Source organism: Pituophis catenifer, unplaced genomic scaffold, assembly GCF_029215685.1.
Source record: "Pituophis catenifer annectens isolate HBS135680 unplaced genomic scaffold, rPitCat1.0.hap2 SCAF_8, whole genome shotgun sequence".
Classification (NCBI taxonomy): domain Eukaryota; kingdom Metazoa; phylum Chordata; class Lepidosauria; order Squamata; family Colubridae; genus Pituophis; species Pituophis catenifer.
Genome location: NW_027256888.1, coordinates 4,598,056 through 4,619,166, shown reverse-complemented (window position 1 = coordinate 4,619,166; position 21,111 = coordinate 4,598,056). Strand labels below are relative to the sequence as shown.

The 21,111-nt window shown below is 42.5% G+C and overlaps 1 protein-coding gene across 1 annotated transcript; it reads left to right on the top strand.

The window, feature by feature from the left end:
• The first annotated feature begins 1,886 nt into the window (after positions 1–1,886).
• KLB (klotho beta) lies at positions 1,887–21,000 on the top strand. Its single transcript, XM_070948726.1, is given in 6 exon segments — positions 1,887–2,621; positions 12,970–13,480; positions 15,415–15,683; positions 17,606–18,280; positions 18,282–18,750; positions 20,603–21,000. Coding segments are annotated over 6 exon segments (3,057 nt in total).
• Positions 21,001–21,111: the final 111 nt, after the last annotated feature.

The following is a 21,111-nucleotide window of genomic DNA, read 5'->3' as shown; positions in this document are numbered from 1 at the left end:
ACACGAAACAGGAACTGGAGCAGATTCAGTTCTTCTATATTCAAAAGAGAGGAGATAAGAACATTATCAGGTTGACCCTGATAAAGCAGAAAATTTGATTTATGGTTCCATTTGGAAAGTTTGCTATTTGATCCTTGGATGATTGAGGGGAAGGAAGGGAGAGATTATTTCTGCTTTTGTATCTCTCACTCTGGAGATGAGGTGAAATATCTCTGTCTTGGAGCCCAAAGATTTTCTAGCAAGGGAATTCCCACAACATAGTATAAGCACTATGATGCTTAACCACAATAGTAGAGCAGCTCAAAAGGTAGAGTGGAAGGCTGCCTGTTCAATCAGAATAGAGCTGGAAGGGATCTTCACGGTCTGCTAGTCCAACCTTCTGCTCGAATGGGAAACCCTACCATTTCAGACAAGTGACTGTCCAGTCTCTTCTTAAAAACCTCCAGTGATGAAGCACCCACAACTTCTGATGGCAAGCATGCTGGAAAATATGTCCTTGTGGGAAGCAATTGTATATTTTTGTTCCAGGATGACATACTTCCTTTTTTTTAGTAAAGGATAGAACTGTAGGCGAGAATACCATACATATGTTGATAAAATCTGTGACAGACATTTTAACGCACATTCTTACACCTCCACTTTAGCAGAGACCCATCTTTCTGGAATTAATTTTACAGAATAACAAACAAGCAAAGTTGTCACTTCTCTGTTTATAGTTTCAGTTTGTAATCTGTGGAGTTGTTTCCTGTAATTTCCTGTTGTTTTTAACGTTATACATCACCCAGATTCTTCACGAGTCAGGCAAGCTTTATATATATTTTTTTATTAGATTTTTAATCCCACTTGTATTACTTTATAAGTAACTCAAGGTGATGAATGCACATAATACTCCTTTCTCTATTTCCCCCCACTACAACCCAGTGAGGTGGGTCAGGCTAAGAATGAGTGACTGGCCCAAAGTCACCTAACTGACTTTCGTGGTTAAGGAAGGATTAAAACTCACATTCTTCTGGTTTTTAAGCTGGCACTTTAGCTACCACACCAAACTGGCTCTATCATATATTTGACAAATGAATAAATGTATATCCCAAAAAACAGTAACATCGCTTACAAATCAGAGAAAATGTCCAAGGATTTGCCCCATGCCAGATTTAAATGAACAATTGTTCTGCTTCGTCTGAAGACCAGGGGAAAATAAACGAGCAGCAACTTGTTTTGGGGTGCATGCATACATTCAAGCCAATTTACAGCATCCTGACGATACCAAAACCCATCTGCTTTTGTGTAGATGTTGCCAAGGTCACAAACATTTCAACCTCCAGAGATACGAGCAGCTTTCTGACAAAAACTTGTACATTATGAACCTCAAGAGCTGAAGAGTTTTTTTTTTTTTATTGTTGCAGCTTTCGCTCTGCCCTTTTCTCTGGCTGAGCGTAGGTTAAAAAGTGGCATCTGATTCCTTACTTGAGGCCATTGTGTCTCAAATACAATTACTTTCTATTCCCTTTAAACATAATCAAATCAGCAGTTAGCATCCACTGACAAGCTGAAGCTCTGATTCACAGCTTCAGAAGCGGCTATAAATTGGGAAGGCGTTCAGGATCAGATACCCCACCAGCGTTCCCCAGCGGCCATAAAAAGCAGAGCAAACAAGAGGTTGCCTTGCCTCTCATGACTGATCCTAAAGTCCTGTAATTTCAGGCTAATTATTAACAGGGCTTCTGGAATCACAAGCTTTTTTTTTTTTTTTTAAACCGAAGCTTTGATAAGACACTCCAGGGACCCAGGAGCGAACGAGACAAGGTATGCAGCAGCAATCCAGGAATCAATTTTTGGCAGCCTTTAAAAAGAAATGTGACTTTTAGCATCTGCTCCGCAGGTATAGAATGGCTGGCTGGCATCTGAAGTGTCCCATAGGTTTATGGGCTTTAGTTTTTATACAGTCCGTTTCCGGATTTCGCAGGGAGGGAATTTCTGTGTGGGAAAAGGATCCCCACTTAAGTCCTGTGAACGAAACTCTGCTGTTTCTGTATGACACGTTCCCTCCCCATTTCCTCTGGGGAGTGGGAACCAGTGCATTCCAGGTGGAGGGGAGTCGGCAGAAGGATGGGAGAGGTCCTTCGATATGGGACCACTTCCTCCATTCCAACTTCAGGCACGCTTACAGGACGGAGGACTGGGGTGACAGCTACACCTTTCTGGAAAAAGATTTAGCTGCTCTGAGTTTTTTGAGGGTTTCTTCGTACCGCTTTTCCATTTCGTGGCCAAGGCTCTTTCCTACCGGGATGGTGACAGCCGTCAATGAGAAAGGACTCCACTACTACAATCGTCTCTTAGATGCCCTCGTCCACAGAGGCATCGAGCCCATCATCACTCTCTACCACTGGGACTTGCCGTGGGAGTTGCACGAAAGATACGGAGGCTGGGAAAACGACTCCCTCGTGGACCTTTTCAACGATTACGCCACTTTTTGCTTCCAAGCCTTTGGAGATCGTGTGAAGTACTGGATTACAATGCACAACCCTTATCTCATTGCTTGGCACGGATACGGCACGGGACTTCATGCACCCGGAGAGAGGCGTGAAGGTGCCGCCTACGTGGTAGGACATAACCTGATCAAGGTATGGCAGGGAGAGGTTTGGTCGTAAGAAAGAAAGTTGCAGTAAATCATAGCAGAAAAGGAAGGTATAAGAAGGAAAGAGGACAGTGGGAAGAGGACAAATAATGCTTCTATGCAGGCTTTGCGCATGAAACATATTTCTTGCTTTCTTGCAATAATTTCTCTATATTTCTTGGAGGAAATAAATCTGCTCTCTTGGCTGGTCTTAATTGCACCATCAGTTTTACCATAAAGCCATGAATTAATCATTAATTGATTTTAACAGTATTATATTTTAATTTGAATTCATCCCTTGACAAATCTTGTTTGTCTACTAAAAAGCTTTCTTTTTAGTTTGTCCTTCCTTAACCCAAGTTCTAGAAATGTTGAGATGAGCCCCCAAAACATAGCTGATGGCTCTAGAATTCAAGCTAAAGGAAGGAATTATATATACGGTACATAATTCTGGGATGATAACGTCTAATTCCAGATTATGCCCGCTGTGCTGATCTCACACATCCTTTTTGTTTCAAGATAAACACGTCAATATTTCAAGAACGTCAATATGACATCAAGCTTGTTCTTCCTTCAGGCATTTCTTCCATCTGGGAAAGAAGGAAAGATTCATTCGCTCACTTAAATCGTGTTCTCGAAAGTCTGTGCCTGAACTAATGTTTATAAAATCAGAAAGCTAATTCAAAAATTGTATCAAAACCTGCATTTTTTGAGATCCCTCTGCTGCCTATTAGAGTGGACATTTGGCATCATCATACTGGCAGGGCATTACACGTGAACAGTGGTGCAATAATCAGGGTAATTTTAGTTATTTTCACGGTAGTTTTTACTGCAGGTAATATTGCTTCCAATCCGATCTAAACTCTTTTTGACACTTATAATTACACTTCCCTAGGTAGCTTAGTGCCTTAGAAGGGAAAGAATAGCCATGGAGATATTGCAAAGTTGGGCAATGCAGTTAGACCTCCTACATGAAGCCCATTCAAAACCTAGTAGGTTTTAGATCTGAAGGAAGATCTTTGGGTGTGAAGGTCAAAATGGCTCATTGTTTACCTTGTACTACTACTTCTTGTACCTTATCCGTCATCGGACATTGGCGATCAGGTTGGTGATCCTATTTTTATCAACAGCCACACTAAAAAGTGCTGTTGAATTTTGTCCAAACCGGTCCCTTAGATTTTGCAGCCATGATCTTCTTCTTCTTCTTCTTTTCGTTTGCCTTCAATCTTTCCTTGGAGGATTAAGTGAAGAATGTTTTATTTTTCCGGATGTCATATCCCATGTCCAAAATATTCAAACTTTCGCTTTTTAATGGCTTTGATGATTTCCCTTGGCTTTTCCCAGGCAGCTTATCCCCTCCCCATTTCTGATTTTGTCAACCCAACTTATACGTAACAGCCGCCTCTCAATCCGCATTTCAAATGCTTCTAGTCCCTTCAAGTGGTTTTCTGTCAGAAACCAACTCTCCACTCTTGATTTTCAATCAAGGGCCAAACTTTAATATATTTTAAACTGTTCTTAAATTTTATGGGTATATGTTGTTTTAGTATGGCTGTACACCGCCCTAAGTCCTTCGGGAGAAGGGGGGGTATAAAAATTTAAATAAATAAATAAATAAATAAATAATCAATCAATCAATCAATCAATCAATCTTAGGCTTGTGTCATGACTGCAGAACCTTACACACTTCACCAAAATTAGACCTCTGGTGGAAGAATATAAATGTGTACATTTCTGGAGGAGTCCTCAACATCACAACTGAAACTGTTATACAGGCAGTTCTCGGCTTACAACAGTTTGCTTAGTGACCGTTCAAAGTTACAGCGGCACTGAACAAAGTGACTTCTGACCATTTCTCACACTTAGGACCGTTGCGGTGTCCCCATGCTCATGTGATCAGAATTCAGACGCTTGGCAACTGACTCATATTAATGATGGTTGCAGCGTCCCCGGGGTCACGCAATCCCCCTTTTGCGACCTTCTGAAAGGCGAAGTCCGTGGGGAAGCACAACTCGTTTAACAACCAGGTTGCTAACTTTATCAACCACAGTGATTCGCTTAACAACTGTGGCAAGAGAGGTCGTGAAATGGGGCAGAACTCACTTCACGACAGAAATTTTGGGCTCAGTTGTAGTCGTAAGAAGTGGTGAAATTCAATTTTTTTTTAGTACCGGTTCTATGGGCGTGGCTTGGTGGGTGTGGTGTGGCTTGGTGGGCGTGGCAGGGAAAGGATAATGCAAAATCTCCATTCCCACCCTACTCCAGGGGAAGGAAACTGCAAAATCCACATTCCCTCCCCACTCTGGGACCAAATTTTGAACTACTCAAAATTTCCTCTACCGGTTCTCTGAACTACTCAAAATTTCCGCTACCGGTTCTCCAGAACATGTCAGAACCTGCTGGATTTCACCCCTGGTCGTAAGTCGAGGATTACCTGTATTTATTTTTTCCCCCCACATAAGTTTGGTAGTTTGGACTGTGGAACAAAAGTGCTGATGATGCTGGAGACAAGTCACACTGATAAAACGTTGACTGGAGGAGAATCTTGAAAGAAGTCTAAAACACGGTAATTTCATTCTCCTTTAGCCTTTAAATCACCCTTTGAAAACAACAACATGCTCTCGAAGATTAACAAAAGCCAGCTTGTCTATTTAGAGACCCATTTTTCTCTCATACTGATGTGAAGGATTAAAAAAAGAAATTACCTGTTGTCCAGGTGATGGAAAATTCCAGGAACCGTCCCTAGAAATATATTCAACGTGGAGAAAGAATGGAACAGCTGCCACAGGAAACGCAGATGTGTTGATTCTGAAAATGACTCGGTGGCCAAGTGGAAATTAAAACACTTCAGTTTAAATTGTTTAATTTAAAACAATTTAATTAAAACATGCGTTGTGGCACTCTTTATCTCCCACTCCCTCTCTCTCTCTCTCTCTGTGCATGGGCCAGCGCCTACCCATTTTAGATGGTTCTTGAAAAAGCTAAGCATGCTCAAACATGGATGGGAGACCCCCAGAGATTCTCAGGGCTGTAGATTACATTTGGAAGTTAAATCCTCGAAGAAGGCAGCAGCAAGCCACTTCTGTATTTTTGAGGAACATTTTAATTTATTTATACGATCTGAAAAGAAAACAGAGTATTCGTGTTTGGTTCATGACTTCTCCTAGATTGCAGTCAACAAAGACTTTACCCTTTGCCTTTTCAAATTCCATGTGAAGGTGGTTGCTGAGATTCTCCCTACCTGCCAACAGGTGATCAAAATCAGATAAAAATTGTTTTGCCAACATCACTTGGACTTTTCCTGAGCGTCTGACTTGGTAGTGCCTCGCCGACTTTCCTCTGTGTGGTTTCGAAAGAAGCAGGTTCGAACCTGCGTATCCTACTTAGCACTTGAATGGGAGGCTTCCAGAAAATTCTTCCTTCTTAAACAAGATCTGGGGGGTGGGGGGGGGGGTGTTTCAAGTCCAGGGAAAACCCCCCAGAAAGCAGCAATGGGGAAATCGCTTCCAGATTGTCTGGTGGTTAATTATGTGGACAAGTCTAATAAGAATTCCTTCCCATGTAGAAATGGTACGCTTTGTTAGTTTAACCCTCATACTGGTATTTGTTAAAAAGATACTAGATAATGTGTACCCCATTGGGTCATTGTCTCAGAGATATTACCTAAAGGTAAAGGTAAAGGTTCCCCTCGCACATATGTGCTAGCCGTTCCCGACTCTAGGGGGCGGTGCTCATCTCTGTTTCAAAGCCGAAGAGCCAGCGCTGTCCGAAGACGCCTCCGTGGTCATGTGGCCGGCATGACTCAACGCCAAAGGTGCACGGAACGTTGTTCCCTTCCCACCAAAGGTGGTCCCTATTTTTTCTACTTGCATTTTTTTACCTGCTTTTGAACTGCTAGGTTACAGAAGCTGGGACAAGTAACGGGAGCTCACCCCGTTACGCGGCACTAGGGATTCGAACCGCTGAACTGCCGACCTTTCGATCAACAAGCTCAGCATCTTAGCCACTGAGCCTAAACAATGATTTATAGTTGGAGAAGAAGGCAATGGAAACAACTTCCGTCTTCTTGACAGCTTCCACATTGAGGTTCCTTGTAGCATCGGAAATCATCTTTTCCCTTTCCCTCCCTTTCCTTCCCCTCCCCTCCCCCTCCCTTCCCTTCGTCTTTTCTCTTAGACAACGTTGACTTCTTGTCCAGGTAGATCATTGGCATGCAACGCTTCCAAGCCTTGTTCTTAACTAAGGTGCTCTAGACCTAACCCAAACTAAAATAAATGATTAAACAGTATTAGTGAAGAAGTGTTTCTCGGTGATGCTTTATCCTATCTTACTGCGTTCTAAGAGTCCTGGGACAACATTGGTCTGGTAACTCAGCATTTCTAGGAGTTCTCCCAGCTAGCAAAATGGTGATGTGATCATCTAAACGCAAGATGTGGGAAAACTCACTAACTTAGCTCCAAGTGGGAATTAAATAAATGCATCGTTTGGAATCCCTGAATGCCAGTTGCTGAGGAACAGAAGCCAAAGGGGACTTTTGCTTCCATGGATGACATGTGGTTCTAGCAGGGGTGTCCAACTGGATATTGGGAGTCACAGGTTATTGAATTAGATGGACCTTCAGTACTGGTCCATTCCATTCCTTATGTTGTTCTCAGCCGATTAAATATCAATCTTTCCTCTGGACAAATTCCCACAACAGAAGTGACCTAAATACCTAAAAGCACTTAGGGAAAGAAAACAGCTGAACGTCGTGTTGTGAATATAACCATGGTTGGTAGCTTAGCATGTTGTGTGAACTTGGTATAATGGGTTTATTCAGCACATCATAAATAAGACAAACCATAGCTTGGTATCATGTCAGCTATTGAGAGATGCCTCTTACGCAAATAGAATGGAGTCCATTGGTTAGCATTCCCATTTTCTCAACTACTAGATTTTGCCGGTAACTGAATTAGGAAAACGATCACCGTGTCTGCAGTAACATTGAGGCATTACTTCATCTGGCTAGAGGCCTTCAGACCAATGAATGATTTACCTTTATCTTATCCCAAGATATGGAAGAAACTCTACGCAGAAATCTCAAGGATTATGAAGACATTGTAGGGCAAATACCCACTTCTTAAGAATCTTGCTCACTAAACATTTCCCACGAAGCAATAAAGTTTGGAGTTGATGGATGGATCAGCAAAACCCATCTCTAAGTCTGGTAGACTTTATCTTTCTGGGAGGAGCCAGAGCCAGCTAAACAAATCTAAAAGGGTCTTCGGAGTAGACCTGCTTTGCTTCTTTGTACATCCGTTGAGTCTACATCAGGCCCAAGCGGGTAGAATGGTCATTGTTCTCCTGCTATTGAATTCCGGTGCCAGAAGTGATCAGATTAACCCAGGGCAAAGTAACTGGGTGCCGAGTAAAACTCAGAAGGCCTTTGAAGTGGTCGTGGCAAACACAACGTGTGAAAAGCTCTTGTGTTTGGAAGTTTCTCAGCCAACTTCTGGACGCTCCACTCCGTTCGTCTTCCCACCTATTATTTCTCTCCCTCCGTGGAAGGAAGGATGAAGGAAGGAGCTTAAAATATCCTGAGGGCAGGACAAGAAGCAACGGGTGGAAACTAATCAAGGAGAGAAGCAACTTAGAACTAAGGAGAAATTTCCTGACAGTGAGAACAATTAATCAGTGGAACAACTTGCCTCCAGAAATTGTGGATGCTCCAACACTGGAAGTTTTTAAGAAGAGGTTGGACAACCATTTGTCTGAAGTGGTGTTGGGTTTCCTGCCTAAGCAGGGGGTTGGACTAGAAGACCTCCAAGGTCCCTTCCAACTCTGTTCTGTTATACTCTACTCTACTCTACTCTACTCTACTCTACTCTACTCTTCTTTATTCTATCCTACTCTAAATACATTTTCTCAGGGAAGAATGCTTCTTTTGAATGGCTTACAATATCGTGCAGATAAACATTACCTTATAACCATTGAAGTTTGCATGTGCTCCATGGTTTCTGCTTGGAGTAAGGTATTCCCTTGAGTAGATTCTTGGCTTAGTTGGTTTCAGATATAGGACTTGGTTAGTAGCCCAGGTTCTGTCGCACAACAGCGAAGGTGGGGCAAGATAAACTTTTGCCTTTCCTTGGGCTTAATCAACCCTCAACAGCTCTTAACTGTTACATGGCATCTTCCACTTAGACAGTATTTGAAAAGAGTTTTATGGCTATAGTTGTATGCATGCGTATCTCAAAATAAATATTAGTATGTGGGAGTAGGACTTTCTGTATAAATACATGAAAAGCAGAGGATAAATGCAGGTCGGGTCTTCCTAGACAAGGAAATATTGCCATTTATTCTACCATGCTTTTTGAGAAAAGAGTAAGCAGAATTTGAGCATAACAGATTATGCAAAAATTAATGCCGTCGGCATAAAGACTACATTGCTATTTATTGATTATATTTCCGTTGTTTACTTAGCAGTCTCCCTTGTCATCAAGGTGTCAAAACTGATTATGTATTAAGAAGCAATTTCAGGTGGGAGGGGCTGTGTGGTGAATTTATTTTGGTATCACATCTCCCAGAATTTTTCATATTTCCCCCCCCCACTCCACCCACCCCACCCCCGAGATTGGGAATTGTAGCAATATTTTTGAAAGGCACCAGCTTGGAGTGGCTCTTATAAAATCCGAATGGAAGCACAACCCAAGCCTGAAGACTAGGTTGACTTCAACTCCCAGAATTCCCCCAACCAGAATGCATTCTGGGAATTGAAGTCCAACATCTTAAAGAGGCCAGGTTGTTAAGAGTGCCTACCACCTTCTCTTTCTTGATTTCTGACAACTCTTGGTGTCTTGTGTGTGGGTGTGTTTTGTATTAGTAGCAATAGCACTTAGACTTATATAACGCTTTTCAGTGCTTTACAGCCCTCTCTAAGCAGTTTACGGAGTCAGCATATTTTTGATAGCGCCCTGGAAAGACCACACTTGCAGTATTGCATCCACTTTTGGTCAGCACAATATAAAAAAGATATTGAGACTCTCGAAAGAGTGCAGAGAAGAGCAACAAAGATGATTGGGGGACTGGAGGCTAAAACATATGGAGAACGGTTGCAGGAACTGGGTCAGGGGTGGGTTCTAAGTTTTTTTACTACCGGTTCTGTGGGCGTGGCTTATTTTGTGGGCATGGCTTGATGGTCATGTGACAATTCTTTAGGATTTAGCAGAGGTACTGGTCTACCAGGCTTTTAACTGCTTGCAGAGCTGTACCGGTCTACCCATTTGTTCTTGGAGCGTCCCGGTCTACCCATTTGTTTTTGGAGGCACCGGTCGACCACCACACTGCCTTTTAACACTGATCAGCTGAAGCCCGGCAGCAAGAGTTTAAACAGGTTTTTTTCCTTCTAGCCATCAGCTGGGACTTGGGAGGCAGCGAATAGATTGGGGGCGGGGCCAAATAAAAAGTAAGAATAATGCGGGCGGGAGGGTGCAGCTCCCGAACAAAGAGAACCGGTTCGGTGACGTCATATCGTCACCGCTACCAGCTCGGCCGAACCGGGAGGAACCCACCACTGAACTGGGTATGTCTAGTTTAATGACAAGAAGGACTAGGGGAGACATGATAGCAGAGTCTTCCAATATCTCAGGGGCTGCCATAGAGGGAGTCAAGCTATTCTCCAAAGCCCCTGAAGGCAGGACAAGAAGCAACGGATGGAAACTCATCAAGGAGAGAAGCAACTTAGAACTAAGGAGAAATTTCCTGACAGTGAGAACAATTAATCAGTGGAACTACTTGCCTCCAGAAGTTGTGAATGCTCCAACACTGGAAGTTTTTAAGAAGAGGTTGGATAACCATTTGTCTGAAGAGGTGTAGGGTTTCCTGCCTGGGCAGGGGGTTGGACTAGAAGACCTCCAAGGTCCCCTCCCTTCCAGTTATTCTTGCCACTCCCCACACCCCCAAGCACTTGTGCTCCCTGCTATTTTCAGAAAGCCTGGATGCAGAGCTCTTATTACATTTAATGAGCGGTGTAATTCATTTGTCCGTGGGCAGAAGCAGGGTTATTCTCCATCTCAAAGGTTAATGTGGATATCCAGGCCTTAGATAAATGCTTGGAGGGAAAAAAAGATGATCAGACTAGAAACTACAAAGGTTGATAGTGGTATTTTTCCACCTTTTATCATTTTTAAATGTTTTCTCAAGGCTGACAGCTGTCCCAGTTCCAGTTCCCTTCCGAGCAGCATCCTGCTTTGGGAAGGAGGAGATATATTACGCCGATAAAGCTTTGAAAATAAATGTTTACATAGGCTTGTCTTGCTGAGTCACGGATGTTGGAGTTGAGGGCTCCTATCGTATTGCTTTTCTACGTACGGAGTCATCTTCTTTATCTAAAGCAAAAAAATGACAAACACACGAATAATCACATCAGTGCGTTTGTCTAGGGCAGGGGGTCTCCAAACTTGGCAACTTTTAATGGCTGGCTGAGGGATTCTGGGAGTTGAAGTCCACAAGACTTAAATTTGCCAGGTTTGGAGACTCCGACCCAGGGGGGGAAAGACATCAAATTCCTTCCCATAAATCAAACGAATTTACCGTAAAACTTTATAACCAACCTTCAGCCCGTTCCGGAGTACTTTTCATTTTTTTTTATGCGCCACTGTTCCTCAGTAATCTTCCACTTTCATAATCATGGACTCCTGAAGTGCTGAAAATGAAGTGTCCGTGTTCCTCGTTACATTTGATTTTTAATTTATTTATTTTTTAATTTCCTTTTAATTAAAAATTAATAGATGGGGAAACCTGGCGTGCTGCAAAACCAAGAACAACTTTCAAGTGGGGGGCGGGGGGGGGGGAATGCAACCCAGAACTTTGTTTGAAAATATTCCTTTCGCCTTTAAAAAAGAGAAGTGGAAGAGAAAGGAAGAGTTCTGGGATTTTGCATTCATCCTTTAGTAGTTGCAGGGCTTTTTTCAAACTTGGCAAATTTGTGTGGACTTCAACTCCCAGAATTCCCCAGCTAGCATGCATTCTGGGAGTTGAAGTCCAACATCTTACTGTTGAAAAACACTAATCTAGTGCACTCCAACTGTATCAAATGCCGTTTTGTGAGAACACTGAAGTTCTTAAAAGTCAAAAATAGCCACTCGCCCCAAGAGGTCAGGGAACCCTGATACGGAAAGGAAAGATTGATATTTTCCTTGTGACCGATTCAGGATTAAGTCATGTATTATGTACTGAACGATGGAGGGCACAGCAACCCTTCCCATTTGATTTAGATAAGATGTCCACTTCGAATTTTGCTACCCTCTTCACAGCCAGCAAATGTGTATTAGGTGCACATTACATTGTAATTACAGGTTTATTGTTCAGAAGCATTCTTAGTCTTTCTGTGATTGTGAAATAAGATGGGTGACAAATAAACTCAATGAAGAATGGCTTTCAGTAATCAATAGATAGATAGATAGATAGATAGATAGATAGATAGATAGATAGATGATAGATAGATAGATAGATAGATAGATAGATAGATAGATAGATAGATAGATAGATAGATATATATATAGATACACACCAATGATTTCCATAGGCCTGTCCTCATTGGATATGCTGGTTAACTAGAATGCAGAGGTGTGAGTAATTTTGAAATTGTTATTGTGTCATATTGTTAGAGTGGTTTTATAACCAAATTTTGGGGTAGCAAACAGCCAGTTTGGTTGATCTCAACAAGTTAAGGTCATACAGAATTAATAGTGAGGTAGGCTAAATTGTAAAGTTGAATAAACAGGCTCAAAGTATATAATGGCAAACAAGTTCTGTATTGTTGCCAAGAAAAGTATTTATTTATATTCCATATTTCTAAACTTCATCAAACACGGATGAATGCATGAAATCATTGAGGATCAACCTTGAGTTGAAGACATTTTACATTTTAGACATTAGAAGTCTTTATTACTAATCCTCTGCAGATCTATTGATTCCCGCGTGTGACCCCCGTATATTCTTGATTTACCAGAGTTGTTCCCAATTTCTGATTCTGTTCCTAAGAATGCAGCTTATTTCATGGACACATGTACCTCTCACACGGAAATTGCCGATCAATAAAATCTTTCTGTAGCGATAAATTCCACATGAATGAGCTAACAGATTTATTATGCTGGGAGCTTTCAGGTCATTAACTTGGTAAACTGAATACCAGCTTATAAAAAGTCCTGTATCACAATAAACCTATTTGTCTTTAAGTTAGCTCAACTGTATCATTAACAATAATTAATACTTGGATTTTAACATTTGCATCTAAGAAATGTATTTGTACAAACAAACTGCAACTAACACCTATAATATACTTAAACTCCAAATGTTTTTTTTTTCTTCCTTTTTAGGCTCATGCAAAAGTTTGGCATAATTATGACCAATATTTTCGACCCCAACAGAGGGGATTTTTGTCAATCACGTTAGGATCTCACTGGCTTGAACCAAACAGAATCAATAGTAAATCAGATATTGAAAAATGTCAGCTGTCTATGCAGAAAGTTCTAGGTTGGTTTGCGAAGCCAATACACGGAGATGGCGATTACCCAGAAGAGCTGAAGATGGAACTTGGCTCTCTCCTCCCAAATGTCACCCCAATGGAAAAAAAACATTTTAAAGGGACGGCCGATTTCTTTGCCTTTTCTTTCGGGCCAAATAACTTTAAACCTCTAAGCAAGCTGCCCAAAACGGGACAAAATTTCTCCCTCGACCTGAGGGCCGTTCTGAACTGGATTAAAGTGGAATATGATAATCCCAGAATCTTGATCACTGAAAACGGGTGGTTCACCGACAAAGATGTGAAAACAGAAGATACTACGGCTATTTACTTAACGAAGACCTTTATAAATAACGTTTTGCAAGGTGCGTAAGGGGGTCGGAGGTGGGGGGGGGATTTGAAAGTGGCCAGTTGTGTTGAAAGAGGGTTGTTTAAATGAGGGAAATCAAAATAGAGTCAATTACAGGTATTCCTTGACTTTCAGACTATTTAAAGTTACAGCGGCACAGAAAAAAGTGACTTAATTACCGTTTTTCACACTTAACCAACATGGCAGCAGTAGTGAAATTCAGTTTTTTTTACTACCGGTTCTGTGGGCGTGGCTTGGTGGGCGTGGTGTGGCTTGGTGGGCGTGGCAGGGGAAGGATACTGCAAAATCCCCATTCCCTCCCCACTCCTGAGGGAAGGATATTGCAAAATCTCCATTCCCTCCCCATTCTGGGGCCAGCCAGAGATGGTATTTGCCAGTTCTCTGAACTACTCAAAATTTCCGCTACCGGTTCTCCAGAACCTGCTGGATTTCACCCCTGCATGGCAGCATCTTTGTGGTCACACAATCAAAATTCAGACGCTTGGCAGCTGTCTCCTACTTATGACGGTTGCAGTGTCCAAGTTTGCAACTTTCTGATGAGCCAAGTCAATGGGGGGAATCCAGATTCACCGGACAACTGTGTTATTAACGACTGCAGTGACTCGCTTAGCGAAGGTGACAAGAAAAGTCGTAAAATGGGGGCAAAACTCACTTAACAAATATGTTCATTTAGCAATAGAAATTTTGGGCTCAACAGTGGTCGTAAGTCGAGGACTACCTGTACACATGACACGTAATAAATTCGTGACCGCAGCTAACTTTGCAGAATGTATTACAGGTAAGCATCAGCTAAGTGGCCAACAGGTAAATCAACGGAAGCTTGCAAGTTTTCTTCTCTCCCATTGCAGTCCTAAAGAGAAACCTTCCAGGCCATTGGAAGGAAATATCTGGGGACAAGTGGTTGATGATATATTAGGCGAGAGCATCCAAGGTCCTTGGCCTAAATTAAAAGCTCTTGGAAGCAATTAGGTCTAAGTCAGTGTTGCTTAAAGTACGATCCTTGGATCCCGAGGGTCCCTCCAGACCATCTCGGATGTCTGCAGAATCAAAATTATTTGCCAGGCACTGAAGATAATTTTCTTCTCATTATTCGTTAGATATATATATGGGTTTTTTTTCACGGCAAGTATTTTTTTAAATTTATGTCCATATTGAATAGTTTTTAATATTTTTTTATCCGATTCAAAAAATGTTCTACAAATGTGTCCATTTATTTTTTTTTAATTTGATTTATATGCCGCCCTTCTCCGGAGACTCAGGGCGGCTTACAATGCGCTAAGCAATAGCCTTCATACTTTTGTATATTTATACAAAGTCAGCTTATTGCCCCCACAAACTGGGTCCTCAATTTACCTACCTTAGAAAGGATGGAAGGCTGAGTCAACCTTGAGCCTGGTGAGATTTGATCTTACTTTAATTGCAGACAGCTGGTGTTAAATTACAGAGCTCTGTCTGTTGAGCTATTCAGGCTCCTATTTTGATTTTTTTGATGTGCTAAACATTGATAAATATAACCTATGTAAACAAAAGCTGTTTTGGGATCCTCTATAATTTTTAAAAAGTGGGAAAGAGTCCTGACAGCAAAAAAAATTAAGAACCACTGGTCCAGATCTTTGGTGATAAAAGTAATCCGTGCCTTTGTTACTTTTCAGAAGTAGGGGGGAAAATTGATAAGGTATAAGATGGACCAGACTGATGTGACCTTACCTGCCCTGTTGCTGGCTCCACCTGATTAGTCTTAAAAGAAGTAATTATCCACCCAAAATAAAAAATAATTCCTTAGATTGGAACTCAATGAACAAACCGGGCAGTTGCTAAAAGAAATCCTTTCCAATCCTTCTCCTTACTGGTTTGCATTTGCGATGAATGCACGGCATAGCCTGGGTTTGTTAATTGGACAATTGTTTTTTATTTATTTGCCTTACACAGCTATTAAATATGATCGGGTCGATGTCTTTGGTTATATGTTTTGGTCTCTCTTGGATGGATTCGAATGGGAACAGGCATTCAACATCCGGCGAGGTTTGTTTTACGTAGATTTCGATAGTGAAGAGAAGGAGCGGATCCCCAAATCATCTGCATTTTATTATAAGAAAATCATTCAGGAGAATGGCTTTCCCGCCGAAGAATCAACCCAGACTTTCCATGGCCAGTTCCCTTGGGATTTCTCCTGGGGCATCACAGAATCGGTTGTCAAGGTAAGCAAACTAAAGCAAGCATCCCAACTCTTGGAATCAGAATAGAGCCGGAAGAGACCTTGGAGGTCTTCTAGACCAGGAGTCAGCTCTGGAGCCGCATGTGGCTCTTTCACCCCCTCTGCTGCGGCTCCCTGTCACTCAAAATATGCGCCACAACCGCCAATGTGCGACACCCACCGGCACGTGATTTATTGAGCTTTTCAACCTCCGGTAGGCCAACCATAGATAAATCCAAGAAAAGAAAAGTTTCAGAAGAAAACAGAACATTTAATTCAACGACATAGGCTAGTTTTGTGGCCGCTCAAGAAATAGTCAGGCACGGGAAGGATTTTGTGGCTCCCGGTGTTTTCTTTTCTGTGGGAAACGGGTCCAAATGGCTCTTTGAGTATTTAAGATTGCAGACGATTTTAGACAAGAGGCCCAGCCTCTTCTTAAAATCCTCCAGTGATTCTGAAGGCAACTTTTTGTTCCATTGCTTAATTGTCCTCGCTGTTAGGAAGTTTGGGACGATAAAATTAATTAAAAACATATTTAAGTTTCCCCAAATGTTGCAAATATTAAACATCAGAATGCCTCTTATCCCTCAAAGGTTAATTATCCTTTATAAATCTGAGGTTTGTTTTTTTTTTTTTTAAAATCCAGATCGTTTATTAATGTAGATGTTCCAAACTATAGGTTTTTTTAAGGGCTTTGCTCAAAATAAAAATTTAAAAAATATACTATTTGGAGTAGAACATAAATCAGAAGATTGTAATTTGAAACACGCATTCCTCAAATGCCCAAGCCGTCAAACCAGTATTCGGTTGGGGCCATTAAACAGAGGGCCACGGAAATGCCACTGGAGAAAACGTTCTTACTTTATAGATTATTCTTATCACATAAATACGTTCAAGAGATGGGAGAAGCTTCGACTGAGAAACCTGCTAATTCATCTCAGCCTTAGCAAGCTGAGAATACGTAACTCTGGTGAAGCAACGAGATGGTTTCTCTTTTAAGACCAATCTTTTCCAAAACAGGTTGAATACCATTCGTCTTTTTGACGTTGCCTAGATATATTGATTTCTTGTCCTTGGTGCTGCAGTATGTTGTTGTGTCTAAACATTAATTCAGAACAAGCCCTCCCATCTTCACCGGCATCTGATGGATGGGGAGAGGAGGAAAAACTGGATGTCATTTGCAGACTGATAATCCCAGCCCGTCTTTTTTATATGGCCTTGTCTAGATGTACTGATCTCTTAACCTTCATCCATGACTTCCCACAAAGGTTGGGATGGACCAGTAGCTTCAGAGGTTGCCTCAGAAAGACTCCACTTTTGACCATCCTATTAGAAGCCACCCTGTATCAGAGGAACAGACTGGGATGCTCTTCAGATCATGCTATAACTCAGGGGTCCTCAAATATTTTAAGCGGGGGGCCAATTCACGGTCCCTCAGACTGTTGGGGGGGCGGACCAGCTGGGTGGGCGTGGCTAGGTGGGCATGTGATTGGGTGGGAATGGCCAATTTAGCAGTCCATTAAACAATACACACAAATTAAACTTTGATGTTATGCTCATGGGGGTGGAAAGCAGGTTAGTGAAAGGATGTGGCTGCCTTGGGAGGGCAATGAGAGACGTGTGTGTGTGTCTGTCTGTCTGTCTCCCTCTCTGGAGACCAAAAGTGGGCCCGTTTTTGGCCTGCTCAGCCTCCAGAAGGCGGGTAAGCGGAGTGATGTGGGCGGGGCAGCCTTGTGGTCCTGCGTGGGCCAGTTTAATGGCTTCGGCAGACCGTATCCAGCCCACAGCCCGTAGTTTGAGGACCCCTGCTATAACTGGTGTTGCCAATGTCCTAAATCTAAAATAAAGCCTCCTAGATGTATTGGGAAGGAGGAAAGCCACCCATGTAAATCAATATTCCTTCTTAATCTTCATTCTGGTTCGCAGGCAGAATCCGTCGCTTCTTCTCCTCAGTTCTCTGACCCTAACCTGTATCTCTGGAACGTCTCTGGAGATGGAAAATTTTACCAGGTGAAGGGAGTGAAATTGAAAAACCGGCCAGTTCAGTGTACGGACTTCATCAGCATTAAAGCGCACCTTCAACTGCTATCAAAAATGAAAGTCACTCATTATAGATTCGCCTTCAATTGGTCACTGCTCCTCCCCAATGGCGACACGTCGTCCCTTAACCGGCACGTCCTGCGCTATTACCAATGTCTGATTAGTGAGATACTCAAACTCAACGTGAAGCCCGTGGTCACCTTACACTATCCGACCCATCAGTCCTTAAGCCTGCCAGATCCTTTGCTTCAACACGGCGGATGGTTGAATCAATCCACCGTCTGGGCATTTAGAACGTACGCCGAAGTGTGCTTCCAGGAATTTGGAGACCTGGTTAAATTCTGGATCACCATCAACGAGCCGAATCGGTTCGGCGACATTTACAACAGCAGCAGCAACGACACTTACCAAGCAGCTCACAATTTGCTGATCGCTCATGCCACGGCTTGGCAGGTCTACGAGAAACAGTATCGGTCTTTCCAGCAGGGTCAGGTGTCTCTATCCCTGCACTGTGATTGGGCAGAACCTGCTAACCCGTATCTCGCTAGCGATTGGGAAACGGGCCGATCGGTTCCTCCAGTTTGAAATGGCCTGGTTTTTAGATCCCCTGCTGAAGACGGGGGACTACCCAGAGGCCATGAGGAAATACCTCGGTTACAAAAACCGCCAAGGACTTTCCGGTTCATTTTTGCCTTTTTTCACGGAAGAGGAGAAGCAGCTGGTCAGAGGGGCTGCCGATTTCATCGCCGTGAATCATTTCACCACTCGATTTGTGGCCCACGAGTCGAAGAACGGGAGCCGGTATGAATTGGATCAGGACTTTCAACTCGTGCAAGATTTAAGCTACCTAATTTTCCCCTTTCGCTCCGCGGTGGTGCCTTGGGGGTTACGCAAAGCCCTGAACTGGATCACTCGGCATTACGGCGATATGGATATTTATCTCACCGCTAGCGGGATTGAGGATCAATCTAGTGACAACGATGAGCTCCGTAAATACTACATCGAAAAGTACGTGCAGGAAGCTTTTAAAGGTGAGTAGAAGGCGGCGGACGCTCATCTCAATAATTCCAAAGTTTTCTGCGCATTTATATAGCAAACTTTAAAGAGGGTTGCTGGATTGTTTTTTGCTTTGCACAGATGGGGTGAAACTGCTTCGAGGAACGCAGGAGAGGTACCCTATTTTTATTCATTGGAATGATATTGTTAGGTTTTCTTGTAGCATGTCGGACTTCTGGATGTCCATTTTTAGCATAGAAAGATCACATCAAAAGAGGAATCAAAGAGATCTGCTAGCAGAATTATCTGACCAACCCATTTTTATTAAAAAAGCATAGCCTTATTGGAAGGAAAGCATCTGGATTATGGAGAGGATGGGTACACGCAAAACAGATTACGGGTACTGTTCTGCCCCAGCTACGGACCCCAAAGAACGCAGCACACACAAAGTCTGTACAAACCTTAGTTTACTAAATTAAATAAGGTTTTTTTTTGTCTAAACAAAGGCTGTTAATTAACTTTCTTAGCCTATAAAAATCCAAAGAATAAATAATCTTAATCTTACTATGATTGGCAGAAAGCCCAGAAGCAATTTGCAAAGAACTAAGATCAAGGCAGGAAGGAGAGTGAACGAAGTTGTTCCCTGCAAATTGCTTCAGTTGGTGTTCCTCCTTAAATAGGCTAAGGGAGTGGCCAATTAGCCCCAAGCCTTACTCTCGAGGAGACCTCCTCCTGAGGAGCCACTCCTGCCTTTTTGCAGCTCAGCGCGCTCGTGCATCAAGAAGAGGCTCCTCCTCTTCGTCCTCTTCACTTAAAGGAGCTTCTGGAGGTTCTGAAGGCTCTGGCTGAATCCCCGCCTCTGGCACCACATCTTCTCCAGCCTCCTCATTGTCCGACTCGAGTGCCAGCTGCACAGGCTGCTGGTGCAGCACCACACCAGCCTCCTCGCTGTCCGAATCAGCCATCAGCCGCACAGGCCGCGTATGGGCCACAACCAGTACCACGTCAGTTAATGACTTCAATTGTAATAGATTCAAAAAAATATTCAGCCTCCCGATTTTTGGCTGCTAGATTAAGATGGCTTCCCTCCTACAAGGTCTAAAACGGGAGCAAAGGATTTGTTCGCACATGTGTGCTTCACACAACAGTAGTTATGTTCGACTGCTCTTTACACTTCAGGTCCTAAAGCCCCATTTTACCACCTTTTCTTGCCACAGTTGTTAAGTGAATCACTGCCGTTGTTAAGTTAGTAACACTTAAGTTGTTAAGCGAATCTGGCTTCCCCATTGACTTTGCTTATCAGGTCACAAAAGGAGATCATATGACTGCAACTGTCCTAAACAAGTCAGTTGCCAAGGCTTTTGAATTTTGATGACATGACCATGGGGATGCTGTAGTGGTCATAAGTCACTTTTTTTCAGAGCCTTTGTAACTTTGAACTTCACTGAACTTTGAACGGTCATTAAACAAACTGTTGTAAATTGAAGACTATCTGTACACAACTATTATTTGAGAAGGAAGAAATGATGAAATGACAAGTGGGAGACGGTAAGAATTATTTTTAGAGACCATAAATAAAGCAGTAATCTTCTTGAGACAGAAATGCTTCTGCCCCAAAGTAATCTATGTAGTGTGACAAGAACTCATAACGAATAAGGTCATTGTTGAAAGCTTCTAGAAAAAAATGTTAATTGTATTATTAGTAATACCAACAAAATACTTTTTTTTAAAAAAAGTGCTGAAATACAGGGAAGGCTGTTCCTTTTGGGGGGGGGGGGGAAACGAGCTTAAATGAGTTTACATCCAATTTTTTAATCCCCAAATACTATAGAATGGCTTTTCGGTTCGTACAGAAATAATTAACCTGAGGTTGCTTGTCCTTTTCAGCGTACCACATCGACAAAGTCAACCTCAAAGGCTATTTTGGATTCAAGCTAACGGATGAAGTAGGCAAACCCAAAATCGGCTTCTTTACCTCCGAATTCCGAGCCAAAGCTTCCGTCCAGTTCTACAATCAGCTGATCTGCAACAACGGTTTCCCCGTCGATCCCACGAGTAAATGCGGGCAGCGAAAGGAAACGGCGTCCTGCACGTTCTGCCTACTTGTCCTTCAGGAAAAGCCGCTAATATTCCTCGGATGCTGCCTTTTGGCTACTCTAATAATGCTCCTAAGCGTTGTTGTTTTCCAGAAGCAGAAGAAAAGGAGGCGGGATTGGTCAAAATACTTCCAGCACTTCGGCGTTTCTGTGGAAACTAAACCTAAGAAAGTTCTGAGCCGGATATAGAAATCATTTTCTTTGTCCGTTTATCAACGAGGATCAGAAAAATTAGCGGAAATACTCTTATTATTGTTCAGCAAAAAACTTATAATCAGAATGCCAAATTCAGGATTCTGA